The 22,527-nt window shown below is 41.5% G+C and overlaps 1 protein-coding gene across 1 annotated transcript in view; it reads right to left on the bottom strand.

Annotated features, from left to right (window-relative positions):
* Nucleotides 1-22,527, bottom strand: part of KCNH1 (potassium voltage-gated channel subfamily H member 1) — an 849,123-nt gene that overhangs the window by 731,551 nt on the left and 95,045 nt on the right. The window contains exon 2 of the mRNA XM_069236535.1: nt 2,231-2,354. Within this exon, the coding sequence (XP_069092636.1) occupies nt 2,231-2,354 (124 nt within the window). The remainder of the gene's footprint in view (nt 1-2,230; nt 2,355-22,527) is intronic.

Here is a 22,527-nt window from a genome sequence, read left to right as displayed (position 1 = left end):
TGGAGGCAGGAAGGGGCAAAAAGCAGACTGGGGGGTAAGGGGCAGCCACAAGGTCCAAGGGCCTGGCCGTAGCACGAGAATCCTTGAAGCGCTCGAGCAGCGAGTCTGTTTTTTCTCTGAAGAAACGTGTGCAATCAAAGGGTATATCCATAAGATTAGCTTGGACATCCCCTGAAAAGCCCTACGTACTCAATCAGGTGTGGTGCTCAGGGCCACTATCGATGAAACCACCCTGCCCAGTGAGTTGGTCATGCCCAGTCCACATCGGATCGTGAACTTTGTTGCATCTCTCCTATCAGCAACTGCTTGGGAAAGTGCAGCCTGGACCTCCTCCAGGACTTGTGGCAGAACTTGCACAACTGTATCTCACCATGTGTGGGAATAACAGCCCAAAAGGAATGCAGTGTTCACGGACTTCAAAGCCAGGCTGGTGAAAGAAAACATCATCTTCTCAAGTGCGTCCAGCCTCTTGGATTCCCTAATCTGGTATGCAGAAGGAAACATGCCCTGGGAGGTGGAGGCTTAAATAATCAAGCTCTCAGGTATGGGGTGTTGCGTCAGGAAACCTGGGTCACCCGGTGCAAGGTGATGGCAATGGGCAATTGTCCTGTTCATGTGCTGGGTTTGGAACAGGTACCCAGTAGGACATCCGTAAGGGCTTCATTAAAGGGAAGCAAGGGTTCAGAGGACGAAGCCCGATGCTGAAGCACCCATGACAGGAGGTTAGTCCTCACTGCCTCTGAAGAAAGCTCAAGGTCCAGGACCTGAGCCACTCTCTGCACCACCACTGAATATGAAGCCCCCTCCTCTGTATCCACGGTAGGGGGAGAGAGCATGTCAGTATCTGGGGAGGTATCCAGTTTGCTGGCTTCACCCAGGTCCATACACCATTCCGTGGTATCTTGGTGCTGGTATTCCAAAGGGTCCAGCGTCCCCTCTCATTTCTCACTGTAACCTAGCCCATAAGAATAAGGCTCAGGATCCAACATGGGGGCAAGGGCCCTGCTGACGCCAGAGTAAGCAGCGTACAATGCCCATCTGGCTCCATGTCGGAGTCGGCAATGAGGAAGGGGCTGGCACCATGAGGGGGCAAGGGCAGCGCCGGGGCGTCTGTGTCAGGACCAGTGTTGGGGAAGGTTGAGGTGGTATGACTGACACTGGTCCGGATCCAGGAATGGTCCTTGGATGCCCCTTAGAGCCGAGGCCAGAGCTGCCAGCGCAGAACCTGAAGGGGCCCCTTCTGACTCCACGGATCCTGAAGGTGATCCAACGGAGTTGGGATGCCCAAAAATGAGGAGCTTGGCCTCATAAAACTCTTGGAGTTCGGCAAGGGTCGCTCCGGCTCCTGGAAATTCGGGGAGGTGCAGTCAGCCCAAACGTGTGCTCCACAGATGGAGGCCTAAAGTAATGATGCTCCCATTTCCTTGTCTCATCAGCCGACGGACAGGGTGAATTCGAAGAACGCTTGGTCTTCTTCGACTTTTTCTTGTGCCTCAACTTACTCAATTGTCCCAAGGACTTGGAGTGGGACGACGAAGAGGGGGGGCTCCACGATTAATCCAGAGACCTTCTCTTGACCAAGATCGGGACTTACATGGAGTTGAGTGCCTTGCCACCATGAGGTTTAAGGATCACTCCCTCAAAGCCTTCGGATGCATGGCCCAGCACTTGAAGCACGAGTTGTCATGCTCAAAACACCAAAGGCAGACGAGGTGCAGATCCGTCACAGACATCGCCTGATGACAGGACCCGCAGGGCCTGAACCTGGTCTTGCAAGAAGGCATCCCTCAATGCACCAGGAGCAAGATTACTCAAAAAACTTCAACATAAAGTCGAAAAAGACCAGTCAAAAAGTGACTGAGGTGTTGCTCTTTCTTCAGATCAGTCCTGGTTGGCACAGAACTGACATCAGTGCACCAGGGGGACACCTATATTGGACCCGTGATGTCATATCCGGCCTCGATGATGCCGACAACTGACGCAGAGCCGATCAAAGCCACCTAACGGCGTACAGGGGTACTGCTCAAGAAAAATCTCCAGACCGACACCTGGGGAAATTCTAAGGTAAGGAATCTGCAACTAGATGTCTGTATCATATGATACAATTCTGTGGTTCAGACCTAGCATGGCCTTGAGACGGGGAGTAAATTACCACTAAGCATGAGCTCCGATCACATTCGATGGAATTACTTTAACATTCATGACTGAGAGAATCCATGTTGAAACAAACCTGCATGTGCTACTTTTTTGCATAACTTCCGCCCTATGATATCCCGATAGCTTGCAAAATCCATCATTGCTGTACACGATTGGCCAATCCACTATCTGGGCATTACCCAAGACAAAATTAGTATCTGTTTAAGAGAGCATAAAAACAAATTGATGAATACACATATGCATTACATTAATATTTACATATATTTTGCAAACTATCAATTGAACTATCAGCAGCACAGATTTAAGATAGCATTGATATTAAGAGTGAAGTTTACAGACACATTTTTCGTGAGTAGTAACTTACAGGACACGGCCAGTAACAAAAATGTTTTGAATATAATATAATATTATTTCAAACGTGCGGGTATTTCATAATATCTCTGTAATGTGGTAGCTTTGCTACATTGAAAGGCGAAGACACAGTGCTACAGCCTTGAGAAAACTATATTATGACTCGTGTCTCAACCTTGAAACTTTCAATGTAACCAAATATCACTAGCATTAGTTTTTTTTTTTTTTTTTTAGTAAAACTTCCCAGTTTTTGTTGGCATCGGTTTAAAAAAACGTTTAACTGTGGAACAAAACTTATATACTGAATGTCAGGAGGCTTCTGATACACTTATTATATTTTTTAATTCATGGCAGTACACTAATGCGCAGATTTCCGAAGATTGAAAATAATCTTCCGGTAGTTTAAGGAGTTACGATGCACGGGCTCGAAAATAAATGCCCAAGCACGACGCTTTGGGTCACCCTCTGGAGCCCATCAGGTGTTGATTCCTCCCAAGGAATCATTGAGCCAGCCTTAAATTTACTTCACTTTGTGGTGGGCACTAAAAGTGGAAAGGGAAGATCCTGCCACTGGGGAGCTTCCAAAACTATATTTTCATGCCCTTTGAGAAGGGAAACCCCATGGCATCAAGGGGCACCAGCTGTCACCTTCCATGCTCAGCTGAAGTGGACAAGTAGGGAGAGCAATCAATAAAAGCTTCACCTGAGCAAATACCCTGTGGCCACGACTGTTCCTTGTGAGGGGACCTCGAAAAGGAACTCGGAGCAGGAGGAACAACTCAGTAAATACAGGGGGCCGCTCCCCTGTTGTGGCGTGCCACATTGCGGCCAAGATAATCAACAAAGCCGTACATTGGAGATTATATATATATATATATATATATATATATACATATATATAGTGTTCCGTGAACAAGGGGACTAGTTCCCTGAAACGCGTTGGGCTATTCTTATATGGCAGCCTGAATAAAGTCACCTGCAATTGAACACCGGCACGTGTGTGGTGTTCGAGTACCCTGGAACGCTGATGCTGGTAATATTATAATGGGGGGTTTCCATGCCTGTCACACGAGCCGCCGCATAAGCTTGACCTTAGGGTAAAGTGTAAACAATGTTGGATGCAGCCTCGGATTGGCAAGGCGGCCCATCGGGCATCGGCCGATGGGCCTGTACCTGAGGCCAGTTAATGGGCCAGTTTTTCGGTCTGTTAAACAGTGCAACCTGCTTTGGCCCTCTCTGGCGCCACCAAGTGCACAACGGGAAAGCCTGTTATACTAGCTTTTATATGTAAATACGTCAAATGACGTCAGGGAAGCCGGGTAATTGTCATAGGCAGAATGACAAAGGGCTGCCCCGGCTGTCACAGCATGCCCCCTCCTACTCTCTCTAGGTGAGACAGAGCTCCCGATGGTAAGCAGTTACCACTTGCTTTGCAGAGGACTGGGGCAGGTGAGAGGAACTGAGAGTTGGGTAGTGGGGGTAGGTAAGAGGTAGAGGGAACTTTGCAGTTGAGTTTTGTCCCCTCCCCTCCATGGAACAGGGTGGGATAAATTAGTCTCTGCTGTTCTTCTTTGCCTGGCCCATATCCTCCTGCAGTCAACAGGGAGAAGTTGTGGCCTTAGCGGACTTTGAAACTGAGAAACCATGTTTAAGTCCCAGTATCAGCTCAGCATCCTGTGATCCTGGGCAAATCACATAATTCACCTGAGCCTCCAACAAATTGATCTGACCTTCTGTATTGTTATCTGGTGCTCTTGTGAAGCTCCCCAACACTCCTGTGTCAAGTTTATGCTATATAAAAGTGTGAGGAAAGTGACACTATGCATATTTTTTGTATTCATACACTAGCATCATTTGTTAGAACTTACGCATGATGCTATGTGCAAGTAAATAAAAAAATAATGATGCACCTTTTGCCAGTCTCTGAACACTACACTACAGGACCTTTATTAAGTAGTGCAAAAGTACTGCACATATCTAAAAGCCATGGGTGAGTGTAAAAGGCCTAAGGATGAAGAGGACTCTGAAGGAATCTCAGGGTGAGAAATATTCCAAGAACACCCAAGAGAATAATGTGGAGTAATTCTGTTTCCAGTCTTGACAAAAGTTACAGGCCCTATGAGGTTTCAAATACTTTTAGTACCACAAATGTTTATGAACATTAGGTCCATGCTCCTAACTAAACAGTGTTTTGCGAAAGGTTGCAATCTGCGAATGTGGCCACTTTTTTTTTGACTGCCCGGGCCTAATTGTGTCCCCAATCCAACCCTGGTCGGATGTGTATGTATATACATATATAGACACCTACAACTTTACAAGCTATGCTTACATAGCCTCAGGTAGCTGTGGCAGGACCTCTACTGTGAGGCCACCCTCCTCTCCTCACTGTCTCCCCTCTGTTGCAGCATGCATGCAGCTGGCCTCCTCCTGCAGCTGACTAAAACAGATACATAACCTAACAAGAAAATAACGTTTAATTTCAATTTGCGGGATGATTCACCTTTGTCCCCAAAACCAGGTCATTTGTTTAAAATTACGGATAGCGTCAGGACATCAGGGCCATCCTCGGAAAACCGGGACTGTCCAATGACATCCGGGACGTCTCGTCACCCTATCCCCACCTGGCACCAGGAAGCAGTGTGCATGCAGCCAGGAGGCCACAGGACCACGTGACCACTGGATTTTCTCAACAGCCCCTGCAGTGAAGTGCATGGGTGCCACAGGAGGAGCGGACCACCCAGACTACAAGAATCACCCATGTTTAAAAAAATCCAAAAACTGCAGCCATATTAAAATACTAAAATAGAAAAAATGAAAATCGGGGCCAGAGACCAGGGCACATGCACACCACCAGAATGTTTCTATGGGGACGCCTTGAACTGTGAAAAACCCCTGTCAACCCACTGTGCAGTGGAAAACATGGGGGCATGCTAAGTCTCCAAGGTCTGCAAGTGCAGGTGCCCTCAGAGGAAGGGCACTAGCTCTGTGGCAAACTAGTGTAAAGGCTCTGGGAGAGAGGGACCCATTGTGCTGTGGGATCATGAGTGGCTATTAGAACATCTGATGTAAAAAAAAGAAAAGTGCATGTTCAAGACAGGAGGCCATATTTTGCGCACATGAAAAGCTCTTGTTAAATCTAATAAGCTTGGCTGGTATATTGTGAATAGAAACAGGACTTGATACAGCCAACAGGCATCTGGCTATTTATGCAACATCCACTGTCGAAAGCTGTGGGCGTCATACTGTGAATACCTCTGACAAAGTCATTAGGCCTATGCTTTCAATAGTGAATAGCCTTGCATGTTTTGCTATAGGCCTAAATAGGAGTTATATCGATTTAAAAGAATAGCTTACTGGTGCAAAACCGTCAATAGGAATCATATAACTAATTGTTACGGGCACGATTTAAAATGGTAGGTTGCCCACTGTGACCTTTCTTTTGCACCCTGGTTATTTTTCTAAGTAATTTTGGGAGGGATTCCAGTAGAAGTTTCCACCGGTTATCTTGAAAATATTTATAATTGTGTGCATAACATTATTTGGATGTGTATTAAAGTAATTTTGCTTTTTAAAGAAAAAGCACTGACTTAGCAATGATTTATTGATTCATTTACCGTCATAGTGACAAAGAAAGCCAAGGCCGTACTACACATAGTACATTCGGCACCATTGCTCACCTTAAACTGAGTGCGTAGGTTACAGATGAAAATAGTGCCCCCTATTACAACAAATGCACTGTTCCAGGTACAGAGGCAAACCTGTAGGTTTGCACAACACATAGTACATTAGTGAAAGGTGGGCCAGATGTTTGCTGCGGTCAGTCTGCCTTTCACCACAGGTGGTGGACTGGCTTCACTCTCAAGGAGAATGCAGGGACCCCTCCACTGCCCCAACCCTGCAAGTGGTGGTAGTATGCTACTGCACCTGCCTGTGGAGAGATGCCTGAGGTCGCTAATGTCACTCTTCTCCCACCCAAGAGGTGCCATTGGGGGCACAATGACTGCGCACCACCTCATAGTGGCACACTGTGTGGCTCCCAACAGATCTCTTACCTCTGTACAAGCGCCTGTAACACAGCATCAGAGCGAAGAGATCTCTTTTTTGCCCGGGCCACAGCCCTAGGCAAAGGAGGCACTGCCTTCTTGCCATCATGCCAATGTGAGTTGTGTTATTGAAAGGGTTACACAGGCATATGTGGCACCTTCTGTAATATTAATAAATTCTAACTCAAACACCTACTGTTGCTGGAACACTACATAATGTGGTTCCAAGTTTTCACTGAATTCCAAGGCAGTCATCCTGGTCCTCTTATTTCTTTATTGGGAAGTTAGGTGTAGGTTCAAATACAATAAGATTTATACACTAAACTGTCGTGGGAGTATTTGTCAGGGTTGAGGTGCACACACTTATGCAGGAAAATAGTGGAACAATAACATCTTGGAAGCATTCCTTTTGCTTATCCAGGTTTTCCAAGGAAAATGTCATCCTTTAAGAGAAGCCGAGGAGTTGGACTGTGAGTTCTCTAACACGGAGTTGAGAGAAACTGGCAAAACACCTCAAGAGAATGAGGAAATACTATTTTTGTAACAAAAAATCTGAATCATTCAGAACTGCGATCTTTATCTTTCACATTAACCAATGACAAACTTAAACCTTAATGCATGAACTGAAAAACTACAAAACCACAACAGGTCAATACTATTTAATCTTTAAGGTCAATAGTTTGTATTCGAAATAATGCACTACATTTTATAAGGGACAGAGACGGGAATTTAATGGCTGGCGTGTAATAAGGGATAGAACTATCACATCACCAGGGACAGGTTTAATGCAGACTTCTGAACATAACTCATGAATAAGACAGTATTCCTTTCTTACACACGACATCACTCCTGAAAAATGTTATTTTGTCATGATAAACATCAATTCCTAAGTATTGGCTTATTTTCTTTATATTACGAATATTAATGTCACATTAACACCCTCACTCGGCATCCTAAAGGAATATCAAAATCCACACAAAGGAGGAGAAACGAGAAAAAAAAGTGCATCTAAGAAATAGATTTATTTTTTCCTTTGCCCACTTTGTGTTTTTGTTTTGCATAATCACATTTTGGCGAACGTGTACTTGAAGATTGGATAGTCTGGGTTTTGAAACTTTTAATTTCAATTTTAATTTAATGTGCAAATGGCCCTGCCTTTAGGTCTATGGTAAATAGTCTTACCCTTATTTATTATAAAATCTTCTAAGACATTTAAGATTTTATCAGAGAATGAAAAGCCTTTTTCATTATAAATGATTTATTGTAAAATCTTCTAAGTGCTTTAAGAATTTTCCAGAGAAACAAATGGCATGGTCATTATTAATGAGATAGGCTACTTGAAAATCTGTAATATTAAACAGCAAAGGGATAGGCAGCATGAAAAAGTAAGGGGGCAATCCACAAAAAGGTGGCGTTAATATATACACTTTGCAAAGTATGTTTTATGCTTTCAAGTGTGTGCAGGTTTATATGCTTTCCCAACTTACGAACATGTCTAAGTGACTCAGACAGAAAGTATACATGGTGTATGTAATATGTCCATGTGTGAATATGTTAATAAGAAGAAATGCAAACCACCATTTGTTATGTATGTATGTAATGTACACAGAGCATACACTGTACATAGATAGGGCTTGCAAAATTTCCAAATATTTTCACATATAATCATTTTCCTTGTAAGCAATTACCTTTATCTCACAGTACAATCCCTCCTCCACACATCTCGAAGTTAATGGATTGATTGCCGCTCTTCATTGCATGTCTTACCTAGGTAGGCCACATCCACCCAAGTGTAAGTTAGTCGTCCTGATCAGAATGAGCGCTCGCCTAAACATTTAAGTATGCACAACAAAGTAATTCTCTGTCGAGATAAACCAATTTTCCCTTGAATGTATTGCCACTCTGACACTCCCCTGTGTACGTCCACTTATCCAATCGCAATCCAGATTTACTTTCCAACCATAAATTCATACGTAAATTATATTATGCACATGTATCGCACACTGGTACGTTGCACTCCTTTTAACCTTTATGAACCATGCATAATTTTCATGCGTACATCACAACTTTAGACATGTTTTCCATCAACAAAAGCTTTGTGAATTGCCCACGCTGTATAATACAATAACAACTTATATTAATGCCCATAATTTCTTTATTTTTTATTTTTGGTTTAATCCTGACAAATCATGGCAGAGGTACAATATTACCATTCATATTCATGAAATTATTCATAGAACTGCACTTTACTTCTACATGAAGTCTATGTCGTAATGGCTTTGCATTCAGAAAGCCAGAACCAACCATTCCAGGCTAAACTGCACTGTGGCAAGATTAGTTCATTTAACGAAGCAACTAGGAGCTTTGAGGCAATTGTGGGTTGCTGTACATTGTCCCCTCTGGCCCTTGCTGTATTTATCCATTAATGTAACTGTTTACTTAGTACCATCATTATTGTTATTTTTTGGTTTCGGGACACGTAAAGACTTGGATGTTTGGATACAAGCAGCTCCATTGAAAATATGAAACTCAGTGGTGAGAGGGTAGTGGAAGGCTTTGAAAAGTGCAAATGCTGGTTGTTCAGACTGATATGTCCCATTCACCCAGGGTTACTTTAATTGTTCTACCCCCATTTTCACCTAGGTCTAAATATAAACTGGATGAAGAGAACTCCACTCCTGGCATCTTGGCACCCCTGCTATATGTAATACTGTGTTTTGTATAGCATCAGTAAATGTTGCCTGTTGGCTACATCAGAGAACTATGTCTGACAACTTAGGATGACTTGTATGTTGACCACAATGTCATTATGGCCTGGACATCAATTTGCTACTCTGTGCACTAGAGGCAGCAGCTAGGGCCTCAGTGTAAGTGGTCTCTCTGCTTGGTATGATTAAGCAAGAAGACTGGAGGCTCTGGTGGGGGGAACTCATGCCACCCAATGGGTGGAATATGAAATGACTTCTCCCTGTAGTACACCACCATTTTGTGTTCCTGGCTGCCTAAAACACACTGCATATTTTTTATCAGATTTCCATATTTGTATTTACTTGGAAGTCTTTTTTTTCATGGTTTAAACTTTTTTAGTTCCTATCCTACTTTTTATGGATATGCTAAAGTTTGGTTTTACAACAAGCCACAATTTTGCTATAAATTGCTTACCTTTCAGTGTGTGAGCTGATTACTTACCACATGCCGGTAATCCAAACCACAACTAGGGCTCATCTCTTCACCTCCCACCTCCTCTCCCCATTCACAAGAAGTATTGCCAAAATAATTCTTCCACTAGTTGAGTAAGAAAATGCCAAAGTACTAGCCAATAAATAATCTGGATGCCACCACTAGGAGAACCATTGGAAAGTTTGGCAGCAGTGATGAAGCAATGGGTTTGGTGTAAGGAAGATTACTAATATTGGAAAAGTAATCTGCATGTTACTCCCAAGCTCCCTCTTAATCAATGCCCTAAGTAACCATCAAGGAACACAGCATATCATTATTTAAGAATGAATATCTAGAAAATCCTATCTTCATTTTTAAAGTAAAAAGTAATTTCCTTTCAGACTTCAAATATGTACTAACTGCTAAAAGAGGCCAAATAATCCCTAAGAGATTCCCTGCGGTTCTTCAGAAGTGGAAAATTAGCTAACAATGCAGAACTATAACTACTAATTACATATAATTTACATAGGCTCCTGAGACAACACTCAGGAACTAAGGGGATCTGTTCACTTATTGATGGGAACAGAAAGGAAAACCTTGGAAATAATTACTGTAGATCCAATGTCTACGAACTTAGTTCAGCCTGTACATAAACCCACACAGACACCTATATCTCCATGTTATGCAGTGAAGAGTCAACTGATATACAATGCCTTGCTATACTGCAACGGGGAGGAGCTGCAAGAAATCCCAGGGGCATCAATAGATACAAATGTGCACAGGAAAATATTATAATGCTGCTAGGTGCCTTCTTGGTTGCGGCCTGTACAAACACACTTTAGTATTTCCCTTGATAAACTGCTGCACCTGATCATTTTTCATTCAAATAAAGAAATGGACAACTATTTTACCCCATCACATTCTTTCCGCAGATCTTAGGCGATATAGGTTGTGTGGGACCAGCTTGGAGGGGGATGCTGCTAGCTGTATGCCTCTTTAAATTCTGCAGTTTCCAAAGAAAAAGTCTTTAGGATGACGTTTTTAACACTGTGAAGGTGATAATGCCGGAAATCATCCAATGGCTAGGGGAGTAAGACAGACTTCGGAAAAGCATCTCTCATTCGCACATCTCTGCATTGATTCGCCATTAATGCCAAGACCGGGTTGCCGTGGCCACAGCATTAGCAGTTGGTGCGTTACACATCTTTCAAAAGGCATCCAAATCAGGAGAAGATCTAGGATATATATCCCCTTATATTGATGCCTAGGGCAAAACAAGCAGGGCATAGTGTGCCATACTGCTCCAACAAATAACTGTAAACATGCTTTCTTGGTGTTGCAGAATGTCACTTCAGATAAAGCATCAGAAAACCTTTTATCCCTTTAGCCTGTTCACAAAATACCCTTAAAACAAAACAACACGTTTACCAAATATAATATAGACCCAAGCATTTGATCTAACAAAAAGAAAGCAGAAATGCAGCTATGGACTTCCTCTGTAGTGGCTGCGCATATCTTTGATAATTAAGCACAATTTGTGGTAATTGGCATCAAGATTTTAAATGTGCACCACCGTCTGCTAACTCACTTGCAAGATGGTGGCATCACGATGTCCCAACACAATATGGTTGGTCTGCAGCAAGATGGTTGACCTATTCTTTCATTGAAGCAGCATGTATGCATTTACATTTTTCAGACATGGGCAGCTATCCCGGTAGCAGGAGCATGGCACTCAAAATTGATGCACACAATGCAATACAGATTACAGATGGTTTGGGGGCCGACAAAGTAGCTACGTTTAGTAAAATGCTATTAAAAAACCTTCCGACATTAAAATGTAAAAACTGGGTGTTTTTTATTAAGAACATTTTCTATGAAAGTCCACTGAGCAAAAGCTATGTAAAATTGAAAAATACAAAAATATGACCAACTTCATGTGGAAAAATCTGGTCGGTCACCCATGAGTGTGGCTATTAGCTGGGTGTAGTAAGGTGTGGACTGCACTCATTTCCTCTACCCGAAGATCATGGATTTGATTTATAAACATGAAGGAGGTGCTCTCTGGGCCAACAATAATCTATTCCTTCTGGTCCCAACGCGGAAACTGGGGCTAGTTCGTGGCCCTCTACTAGCACTGCCTCTATCGCTAGACTAGAATGGATACAATAGGGTCAGGTAAGCATTTCAGCAAATTTCCAGCTACTCTGCCTGTAACGTGTTAGGATCCAGAATATTAAGGCATCAGAGCTGTGGACAACATGAAAAAGAAAGAGGAGCGCATTTACTTACCTGTACCTCCGACACAGAGACCTGCTGCTGTGCAGAGACCGAGAAAAATAAGGATGAGAGTAGTAATCCCGGCTTTATACCTGGAGACCAGCGGAGGGTTGATTTATGTATCTTTGTGTAAAGTTAGGATTCTGACCGCCAAGGAAGGCCACTCAATGTTTTATCTGAAGCCATGGACAAGAAATTGGATTTGTGCCATATTTTTTTTTTATAGAACGAACTATATGATTACATTTGACCTGGGTTCATCACGCTAAACTACTTTGTTTGTTTTTTTGTGAATGGACAAACAGGTATTGAAATATTTTGGCTTAATAAATACACCTAACATCTGGTATCTAAAGTCAAAATAATGTGTAAATGTTAAAAAAAAAATTATGAAAGCATCATTAGTCCGATGTAGTTTTGAAAGATCGCTTAGACTATTACAAAACAATGGCATGGCCACCAGAAAACAAATACTTGTTTAGATAAATTATGCAACTGAACAACAATTAGACAGCATGATTACAAAGAAAAGCATTTCACAAAACCACGGCATGTATAAAATGCATCACACAAGCATATCGAACACGACAAAGAATCTCGGCTACTCCCTGATTTGTTTCCCTCCACCCCCACCCAACCCCAAAATGTAAACATCAAAGCACACAAATGGTAACGATGAGGGTAATTTCACAGGTTGCATTATGTTTCAAAGAGGGTAAACTACACATATGCCGCAATGCATCATAGCTTGAGGTTTGAAGAAGCAAAATACAGGGGGTGGCCGTAAAAAAGGATACAAAAAGCACAAAATTGCCATATCCACTATAAAATAGGAAGTACAAGCTGAAGCACAATTTAAAAAGCAGGTTCGACTAGAACTATTATACCACAGTGGATGCTAGTATCAGCAAGCAAACTATTCAAAGATCGATCGTTCCATGCCAAAGTTTGTTATTTTACAACATCTGGGATGTGTTTTAAAATTGGAGCATTTGGAGTGTAAATTAAAATATGTATATTATATAAATTAATAGTCAATGTAGTGAATTGTAAAAGTTTATTGTTTTTACAAATCATGTGATTAAAAAGATCTCCAAAAACAATACTTCTGTATAGATTTGGATTTTTTGTATTTGCAAATTAACAGAAATTGGAACAGAACAATAGGGGTGCTGTATTCATAGGTAATGGGGGAAACACTGGGAAGGAGCGCTAACAGGGCAGAATATCTGCATATAACACCATTCTGTACCTGTCTGTCTATGAGATAATGTCCATACTGTAAATTGAAAAAAAGAGAATATGTTAATGCAAATGCTGAAACTATAAACGTTTAGGTTTTTCTGCAAATCGTGAAAAAAATATAATTAAATGAACCAGTAAAGTGTCATCTGGAATCCTTCAAAAGGTTGCAACATAAATCGATAAGGAGGAGTCCGATTTCAAGAATGAGAGTGTCACATTTAGTTCGGCTCTTAGATCTAACAAACGTTTTATGACACTCAAGTCACGTGTTGGAATGTGTTATGTCTTTCTCTGAGCCATATTCTTTTAGACCAGTTTATTAAAGGGCATCACTGAAGCAAGTGCTTCCCAAGTGAGGAAAAACAATTTACTTGGTTCTTCCTTCTGAGATATTGCTATCTGCTACAAATACAAGCCCAAATGCACACTCAATACCAGTTATCTTCCTAAGACTTTAAATGCCATGACATCCAGGTCCTCCCCAGTGAAGTATGGACAAGTTGCAAGGCAGAACTTGCCCCCACCAGTACCACTAACTGAGCTCTATCCCCTTGGAAATCATACATTCTGTTCAAACAGCTTAGATCATTCTCACTGTTCATTCTGAGGCTACTCTCGCCCCTCTGTAATCGCAGAAGAGCTGCTATGGATCGGATATTCTGTCTCCTCATTGGTCACACCCTAGGTAATAGGACATGTGTTCTTTTACACATGAATATTTACATAGTGAACACTTAGCTTTAAAGCAAGGGGGCGTGAGAGCAAGTAAGACTTGCATACAGTAAGAAGGGAATCTTGGCAGGATTTTTAAACAAATACCCAACATTAGCAGCACCACGCGGACTGTTCGTCACTTTCTACAACCACTCTAGCATTTACAATGCCCTTTCAAGGTGCAATGGGCTGCGCTCTCTGCGCACTATCGCAGCTCATGGAGAACTATCTATCGCAGCTCATGGAGAACTATCGCAGCTCATGGAGATCTATCGCAGCTCATGGAGATCTATCGCAGCTCATGGAGATCTATCACAGCTCATGGAGATGGGATTGTGCAGCACTAGATCAGAAGATGAGCAACCTCTTTTGATATCTAAGGAAGGAGGGAGAAGGAGGTTGGCTCTTGGGTTAAAACAAAAACACACACACACACATCTTCAATATAAGCAGGCATCACAGCAGACACAGTCCCTGCCCAACCCTCTTGCAAAGCACACATCTAGCCCCACCACAGCTCATTAGAATGGGCGTCAATGATGTGGGCACTCAGCATCTGAAAAAATACCGTTTCAAACTTGTTTTCAGTCCTTTCTGTAATTTTGCAATACTTGTTATTGATCTCCATTGTAAAGCAAAGCCGTCACTTGCGGAACACAGACGAATGCACCAAAGATTCACAGCAAGGGAGGATGGTACAATAAAGCGAGGGTAAAACAGAAAACAAAGCCGGCCGCCTTTCAAAAGAGTTTATGGCGTATAGATCACTCCATTGCAGTCACTAAGAATCTTCAACAAAAGGAGTAACCGCGGGGCTCTGTGCAATGGAGGCAACAAGTGAAGTAGAGTGAGAGCGAAACATGAAGGAAGGACAGACACCAGAGAAAGGAATGATGGGTGGGATTATGGGGACAAAGAGGGCAATAAAAAAGTGACACTCACAAAGACAAGACAACAAAAGGGTCGGCTACCAGGAGCAATATACCAAGAAAACTGAATATAAAATCCTGAAACACCAGTAAAAATAGAAACATATAAACCAACATTTCAAGGCATTGTGATAGCGTGTGGGATGAATAAGAGGGTATAAGAGTTTATAAAGCAGGAAAGAATACCCCCGACTAGCCCTGATATAAAAGCACCAGGCTGCATGCATTTTTAGCATTAAACGATGACACCTGCAAAGTTGTACAATGCACCGATTTTTTTTGTTGTTGATTTTTTTTAAACAATTCTTGATGTGTTTTATGCTTGGCAGGAACACATTCGCCCTGGTAGACATCATTTTGAAGCTCTTCTTCTCCATTTGCAACCATAGTTGGAAATGACTACAACATTTATAGTGTGTCACCAAAGTGGTGTATCCAAGACAGTTTTTTTTAATAATGGCTCTGTACCAAAATGTCTATAAACAGGTTTTATGTACTAAAATCGCATCACTAAATTGTTAAAAACACAAAGCTGCCTAAGACGGCATAACATAATGTTTATAATTAAAGTGCATGTCCACCCGAGGGTTTCTTGGCATTCAAAAACATTACTGCATTGTTACCAAACTCACTGGTATACATTTTATGTACTGCAGGAGGACAAAAGTCTGAGTGGACCCGCTAGGATTATATTCTGTGACCAAGGGGTCTAGAATACAGACCCTTGTACTTATCCGGCTACAGTGAATGCATTAGTCAACTGAGCCATCAAACCAATCAACATGGAATGGTTCTGTACAAAAAGAAAAATACAAAAATCTACCAAAAAGAAAAATATGCATTCTTGTAACCAACATAATCATTTAGCTTGAGCAGTATGCACTCTAACAATAAACCAATCATAAGAGCCAATTACAAATGATATTTAGGATCAGCACACTTAAATGAAGGTATGCTTACAGGGGGCCCTCTGCAAACCGAAAAGAAAGCAATATTGTTTGTGGTATGAAGCCGAATTTCCAGAGATGCTGCACTCAGCATGTAGCACCTGCTCTGGTGGGAATGCTATGGTGTCTCCTTGCTATCGAGCACCCAGATGGGTGTTCCGCAAACTGCTTAGAGTACAGAGCGAGAGGGGTAGCAGCAGGATCGAGGAATGCAGGTTGGACGATTGATGTGCTTCACTTCACTTGCTGAGGGAACAACATGATTTCCAGAATGAGGGCGTGGTGAAGATTTATAACATGTCTCATTCAAGGTTGTGGTGTGTCCACGGGATGTGATCAGATGATCCTATTCCAAGATGAAGTAAGAGTTTTCTTTTACGATGCCAGTTCCTGGTGACAATTATATATAAGGAGGCAATTATATGTGAAGGATGTGCCAAAACAGATTTACTCCTATATTCTTCAATGTGCCCTTTTGTCCCATTGTTCCATTTTTTACCCTGATTTTTATTCCTTACAGCAGGAACATTCAGCTGGGTTTTCCATCTGGAACTGATCATAGCTGTTTCACCTTTCTATTTCTTCAGTGGAATTTTGATGCCTTGGTATTATCATCATTACGAATCTTCAATCAAGACCAAGGGGGATTTTTTTCTGTGGGGGTTTCCCACTATGTGGGATCCTCTTATGGAGAAATATGACACTTGTCAAATATATTATTTGCTTAAGGGCAGCAGGAGGCAAACTTGGAGGGAATTCAACGGACCATTTCAGGGTCCAGTCTTTGACAGTATGTTCCCAGATGTAAGTGCCATTACTACAAAAGAAAGCATAAAACACATGAGCACTAAAATTGTACAGCGCCACTTCCAGAGACCACGTAATTATTTATGAAAGTACTCAGATTCTTTATCTTGAGTGGGAGGGAGTGTAAAATGGAATCAGAGTCCTTTTTAGGTCGAGCATAGCAGTGCGCAAGCGCTGCTTTTCCGACGTGGTGGTATGTATCTGGGCTTTTAACCACGCCCACTGCTCCCCCATCACTTTCACTTGTTCGTGGGCTTGCCTTTCAAAAATGCTTTGTTTTAGTTGGTAACTGCTTTACGTTTGCCCTTCCTTGGGTCGGTTTGGCTACCGCCATGGCCATCGACGTTGTGACATGGATAGTTGCACTTTTGCCGATAAATTTGACTGCTGCAAACTTCTTTATCCTTTTGTCTCTTGGTGCTCATGGCGGTGCTTTGATTAGGCTTGCTTATGTGAACTGTTTTACTTCTTATTAGATATAAATGCGAGGCCCATTGCATCCCAAATGCTTGTTTAACTCTTTACTGCGGAGAACATTTATTGGTCGCTGATTCACTTAATGTTATGGCTGTTAGTTGGCGCAGAGTTAGAGTGTTATTAAACCTTTTGGTGAGGGTTTCAGATCTTTCTTGGCTTCACATCTCAGCTGAGCAGTTGGTTATTCACATTAGGCGTAATTATAATAACTAGGCTGCTCCAGTTCTACCTATTCCGCTTTGACCTTACACATTAGCACTTACACTGATTGCAAGAATGTAACAACTATCATCTCCAAAAATGCATCAGGTAAAGCCCTTGGAGCAGGCTGCACTCCCATGGACCTGCGTAAATCAATATAGAGTTGTGCCCCTCCAATCCCCCTCCCCCACGTTTGATCAACATCTTGAATTATGTCAATCATCCATGATTACTGCGTTCCTGGAGCAATTCAATTATCGTCCCTGTATTCAAAAAGTGTAATCAAAGCAATCCAAAAGGCCATAGGTCTATCTGGATTGTTTATGTTGTTAATGACAGCTGGGGAGGTGGGGTCATTTTCAAAAATGAAATAGGGTGGTCTTCTGATAACATTCTTACAGACCTTCAATGTAGGGTATGGGAGGGCCTGGGGCCTGTAAACCCTCGGGCCTATCCATCTAACGATTATGGGGTCAAACCGGGCTGTCAATCATGTTAATGTATCTAATAATATATCTAAATTATGGCAGATTTTACTCTCTATGGGTCTTGAAAAATTACTTATTAACTGTTTACATACCGACTCACCTGCTACTGTTAGATTTGGAGATGTGGTGAATGCTCTGAATCTTTTAAACTAAACAGGGGGGTCGGCAAGATTGTGTTTTGACCCCAATATTATTCATTTAGTACATCAATAACCTCAATCCCTGTTTAATCTCCAAAGGGCAAGATGTGCCTCTCATTGGTTAGAAGGCTATCCCAGAGCTTCTTTATGCAGATTCCAGTGTTTTTCCTTTGCATACTGCTACCGGTCTGAACAACTTGTAGACAGTTTTGTCACGTTTATGGTTAACAGATGTGGATATTAATGTTTCTATAACCCATGTGATGTTTGTGGACCAAAAACAGCTAAAACCAAGACACTGTGTAAAAATCAAGCACTGACCGAGTTTATCACTAGTCTTGCGTGGGGGCTACATTTGATTCCGCCAGTGACTGGTCTCCTTGCCATAACCTCAGGTGCATGAAACTTGGCCAATCTGTGGGGGCTATTTTTAATTCACCACTACACTGGTACAGAAACATCTTGAGAAAATGCTAGTGATTTACAAAATGACGTGTATCCCTACTATGAGCTATGACTCTGGTATTTGGGGATATTATTCTGTTGCCAAATAACAAAAAGAATAAAAATGCTTCTGCCACAAGTTGAGTCTGCCTCAGAACACTTCTCACCTTTTTTACCATGAGGAATTCAGTCTGCCATATATTAAGGATGTTATTTTACGGGTTACTCTACTATTATGGCTATCAGTGTGGTCTAACCCTAACACTTCTCTTAATAGGGCCAATAAAATCGAGTATCTTTCATCCCCTGATGCACTTAAACATTTCTTGATGAAATTCATTAAATAGACCTTTAGCAGCTTCAGTAGATTGCCTACGTTTTCTCACCCTGATAACATAGATAAGTTGAATAAAAACAGGGTTAGGCAGCACTATCTTAAAAATTGCACCAGCTCCACAAGGCGTCTGAGCTTCTTGCATCTTCAGTTCGTGTGTGCATATTGTTGGAGAACTCATTTGGCCTGCTTTTATCAGTTGCATCCTTTCTAACTCTAAGAGGCAACAAAACAGCGTTGATGCCATCTGCTGCTATGTGACAGAGCTTCACCCCAATCACATTTTCACTTTACATTTTGTTTGCAAAGTTTATGATTTTTTTCTCCTTAAGAGTTTTAATCCAGTTGCGTTATGCGTTTGCAGATGCTGTCTGATTTAAATGTTGGTATGTGAAAGGGTCTTTCCGAAATTTGTAGTTAGGTACCGTACTTGTTGGTGTTTTAACCTGATGTATTTATTGCATTTAATTGCAAAATTTTAAAATATATTGTGGAATAAAGCTTTATTTGATTGACTGAGGTAGGATGTCAACTTGCAGAGGCATAACAAAAAACGTTGATGATCATGTGAAGAATGGAGGTAATGAGTGCTGTATTTTTTTCTCTTTAAAAAATATCAAAATACACTCTTAGCCTAGAACAAAAAGTAGTTCCATAGTTTCTTTCATTGATAATGAGGCTGTTTTATATTTCTCTGGGAGTTACTGATTGCAATGTAAATAACATAGACACCCTTTAAGAGACGTGTTACTAGTAACTGTTTTAAGGAGACATGGTAAATAAATATACTTGTTTGTGGTAACAATTGGGTTTAAGATCAGAATTTGGGAGTTTGTCACCATTTGTTTGAGTTCTCTTAAGTTCGGGAACTTTTGGAGTTTTATATATTTATTTATTTATTATTTTTATCATGGTTTGTTATATTACAATTCCTGCCTCACACTTACATAGCATTTCTCATTTGAGATTCTCTCTTTTACAAATCCTAGACAAGAGGGAATTAAAATTAAAAACATGAAAAAAATCCTGTCCCTTCCCCCCTCCCTCCAACGCAGTGGTCTAAATCCATTTTGCATGTTAAGTTACACTAAATGGCCATCCTTGCTTCATTGACCGTATCCGTGCTTGCTTTTTTTATTTTCCTTTGACTTGTGTATTTCTGTTCTAATCAAATAGATGTACCACTCTTAGTCTGGGCAGGCACGTGGTTCTCTACAACCACCTCCATTGTATATGAATACCAGTGACCAGATCACCATAAATTTGCGCTCTCCTTTTGTGAAGTGATTTAACAGTCTTCAATTGCTTTCTCAATGCTTGAGTAACAGACTGTTATCAACTGCAGCTTTGCTCTTCTCCAAAGTCTGCCCAGTATCTGTTATGTCCCTCTCAGAAATTAGAACTTTAATTTCAAGAATTAGGAATCCTGGCCGTTATCCCTTTGATTGCACCTAAAATTTCACTCTAAAATACAGTTATTCTGGGACACGCCCCCCACATATGATCTGGATCTGCCCACCCTCCAGGACTCCTCCAGCATCTATTAAGACATCTCTGCACAAGTTTTCTTGGTCCATGTACTACCTCATCATGACTTTGCAGGCTATTCCTTACACAGTACTGATTTATTGTTAGTGTACATATCTTGGCATGCTGTTTCCAAAGGATCCTGGGGTTTATCTCTCCCTACCATGATATCCCATCTTGTTAGATAGCTCAATTTTGGGTGTTCTTTCATAATTAGTTTATATGTTGTTCAAACTCAGCCCTTAATGCCTTCATAAGTGATTCTAAGTTGCTCCGATGGTAACATCCTCTGTCATACATATCGGATATAGGTCAATTGTTTTTACACATACTATATAGATTTTTCTTTTTGTCCTATGACATTCTGATTTACGGCTCTCGAACATAAATATCTGGTCACCTTTATACAGATCTGCCTATGCTCTGCATTCCTTTTCCTTCTTTGTTTCAAACAGCTGCCCAGCTACTAATGAATAAGGACACGAAGAGACAAAGTTCAGTCCTGGCCTCAGGAATCTGCCCCACCTGCAGTATCTCCAATAAAGGCACCCTCGGGTGTTTTAATCTTAAATCCTGCATTGTCCAGGGCTATCTGTTAATCACCTTTTAATCTCTCCCATTAACATCTCATCACATAGTGAGGGGTGATGAGTTGGGACAAGGTGAAGTGAAATGAAAGAAGCAACACCTGAAACCTGCATGAAGGGAGCTGTGTTCCTGAGCTGAGGAACACATCCAGCTTCGGCAGCTGAAGTGACTAGAAAGGAACATCTGTCCAGTTATGTGTGCATGTATGAAGCTGAGAGAGAGAAGGTGTGTGTGTGTACTTATGTGTCAATGCAACTGAGTGAAGGGGAATTGAGTAAGAATAAGTGACAATTAGTGTAACTGTGAATGAAATGGAGTGAGAATGAGGGTGTCTAGAGTGAGCGAAAATAAGTCAGACTAAGTGAGTGCAAAATAGTGAGAATGTGAGCTTAAGAGCGAGGCAGTGAGAGTGAGTGTGAATGAATGAGTGCAAGGAAGCTGCAGGGAGTAAAGCAGAAACATGAAAGAAAATGAGTGTGATTGAATAAAAGTGATCATTTTTGAGTGAGTGTTTTTGCAAGTGAGTTACCCTAGCCAGTCCACTGCTGGAGAAAATTCTTGTCTTATGAGGAAATCCATCGAAAAATGTTGTAATTTCCTATGTTGGAGGTAATTCTTGGCAAATGCTGGTGCTGGAACATTGGATGTAATCCCAGCAAGATGCTGGCGCTGCATACGGGACATAATTCTTGGCAAAGGGACGCTCATGACAAAATGCTAGCATCCGGCAAATCCATAGCAAAATGCTGGAGTTGGTATTTTGAAGGTAATTTTATATATATAATGGGATACCCATGGCAAAAGCCTGACATTTACATACTGAAGGTAACTCTAGGCATTGTGAAGGCTAACCAGGGTATATGGGAGGGGTAATTAATCTTGTCAAAAGGCTGGCCATCACAGACTAGAGATTGGTTTTGACATATAAGTCACACATTGCTCCAGCATAAAGAGGCAACCATGAAAAAAAAGCTGGCCCTGGCACAATGGAGATAATAAATGACTTATGGGAGTTACTCACTGTGCATTTTAGAATTTTAGAAAAAGAATGGACTCAATTCCTTTGTAGCATGAGGCTTCATTGCGCTGCACACCAACGGCTTGTCAGCAAATTTGTATGACTATTTTACTTTAAAATACTCTATTTGACCCCATTTATGTTTTTTTTTAAAAGTTATTCAGATTAGACTCCCCATCAACTCCCCACACCTCCACCTTCCACAAGAAGTCAGGCTTGCTTGCTGCTCTTGCTTGATGGAGTTTGGGGTATGCCTTTGCAGACCACTACTGGACTCAATGAAGGCCTGTTGCATATTGCTTCTAAACAATCTTTGCTGAAAATGCAAAACTTCAGCTCCTAAAGAAATAGTGATTAATAAAAAACACACATAGATCCTAATAAAACTATCAGGTGTTAAAGACACACACATCTCAAATCGATCACTAGTTAAATCACAGTGGGATTTGATGTAGCTGAAATATCTCCACTTTGATGTCACAGTAATCATCTATACGTGACAGAATATGCATTTTGCTGTTTCAAGTTTTAACAAGTTGACTGTAAACTGGTGCACTGAAAGGCTATATTGAAGTGCATTCACTGTGGAATAGTGATCTAAAGTGATGTGGTATAGCCCCAAAACGTCATGTATTATCAATTAATTTGATTCCATGTGTTTTGCATCATGTTAATTGATAG

Source organism: Pleurodeles waltl, chromosome 5 (assembly GCF_031143425.1).
Source record: "Pleurodeles waltl isolate 20211129_DDA chromosome 5, aPleWal1.hap1.20221129, whole genome shotgun sequence".
NCBI lineage: Eukaryota > Metazoa > Chordata > Amphibia > Caudata > Salamandridae > Pleurodeles > Pleurodeles waltl.
Note: the sequence above shows the minus strand (reverse complement) of the source record. Positions and strands in the feature narration are given on the sequence as shown.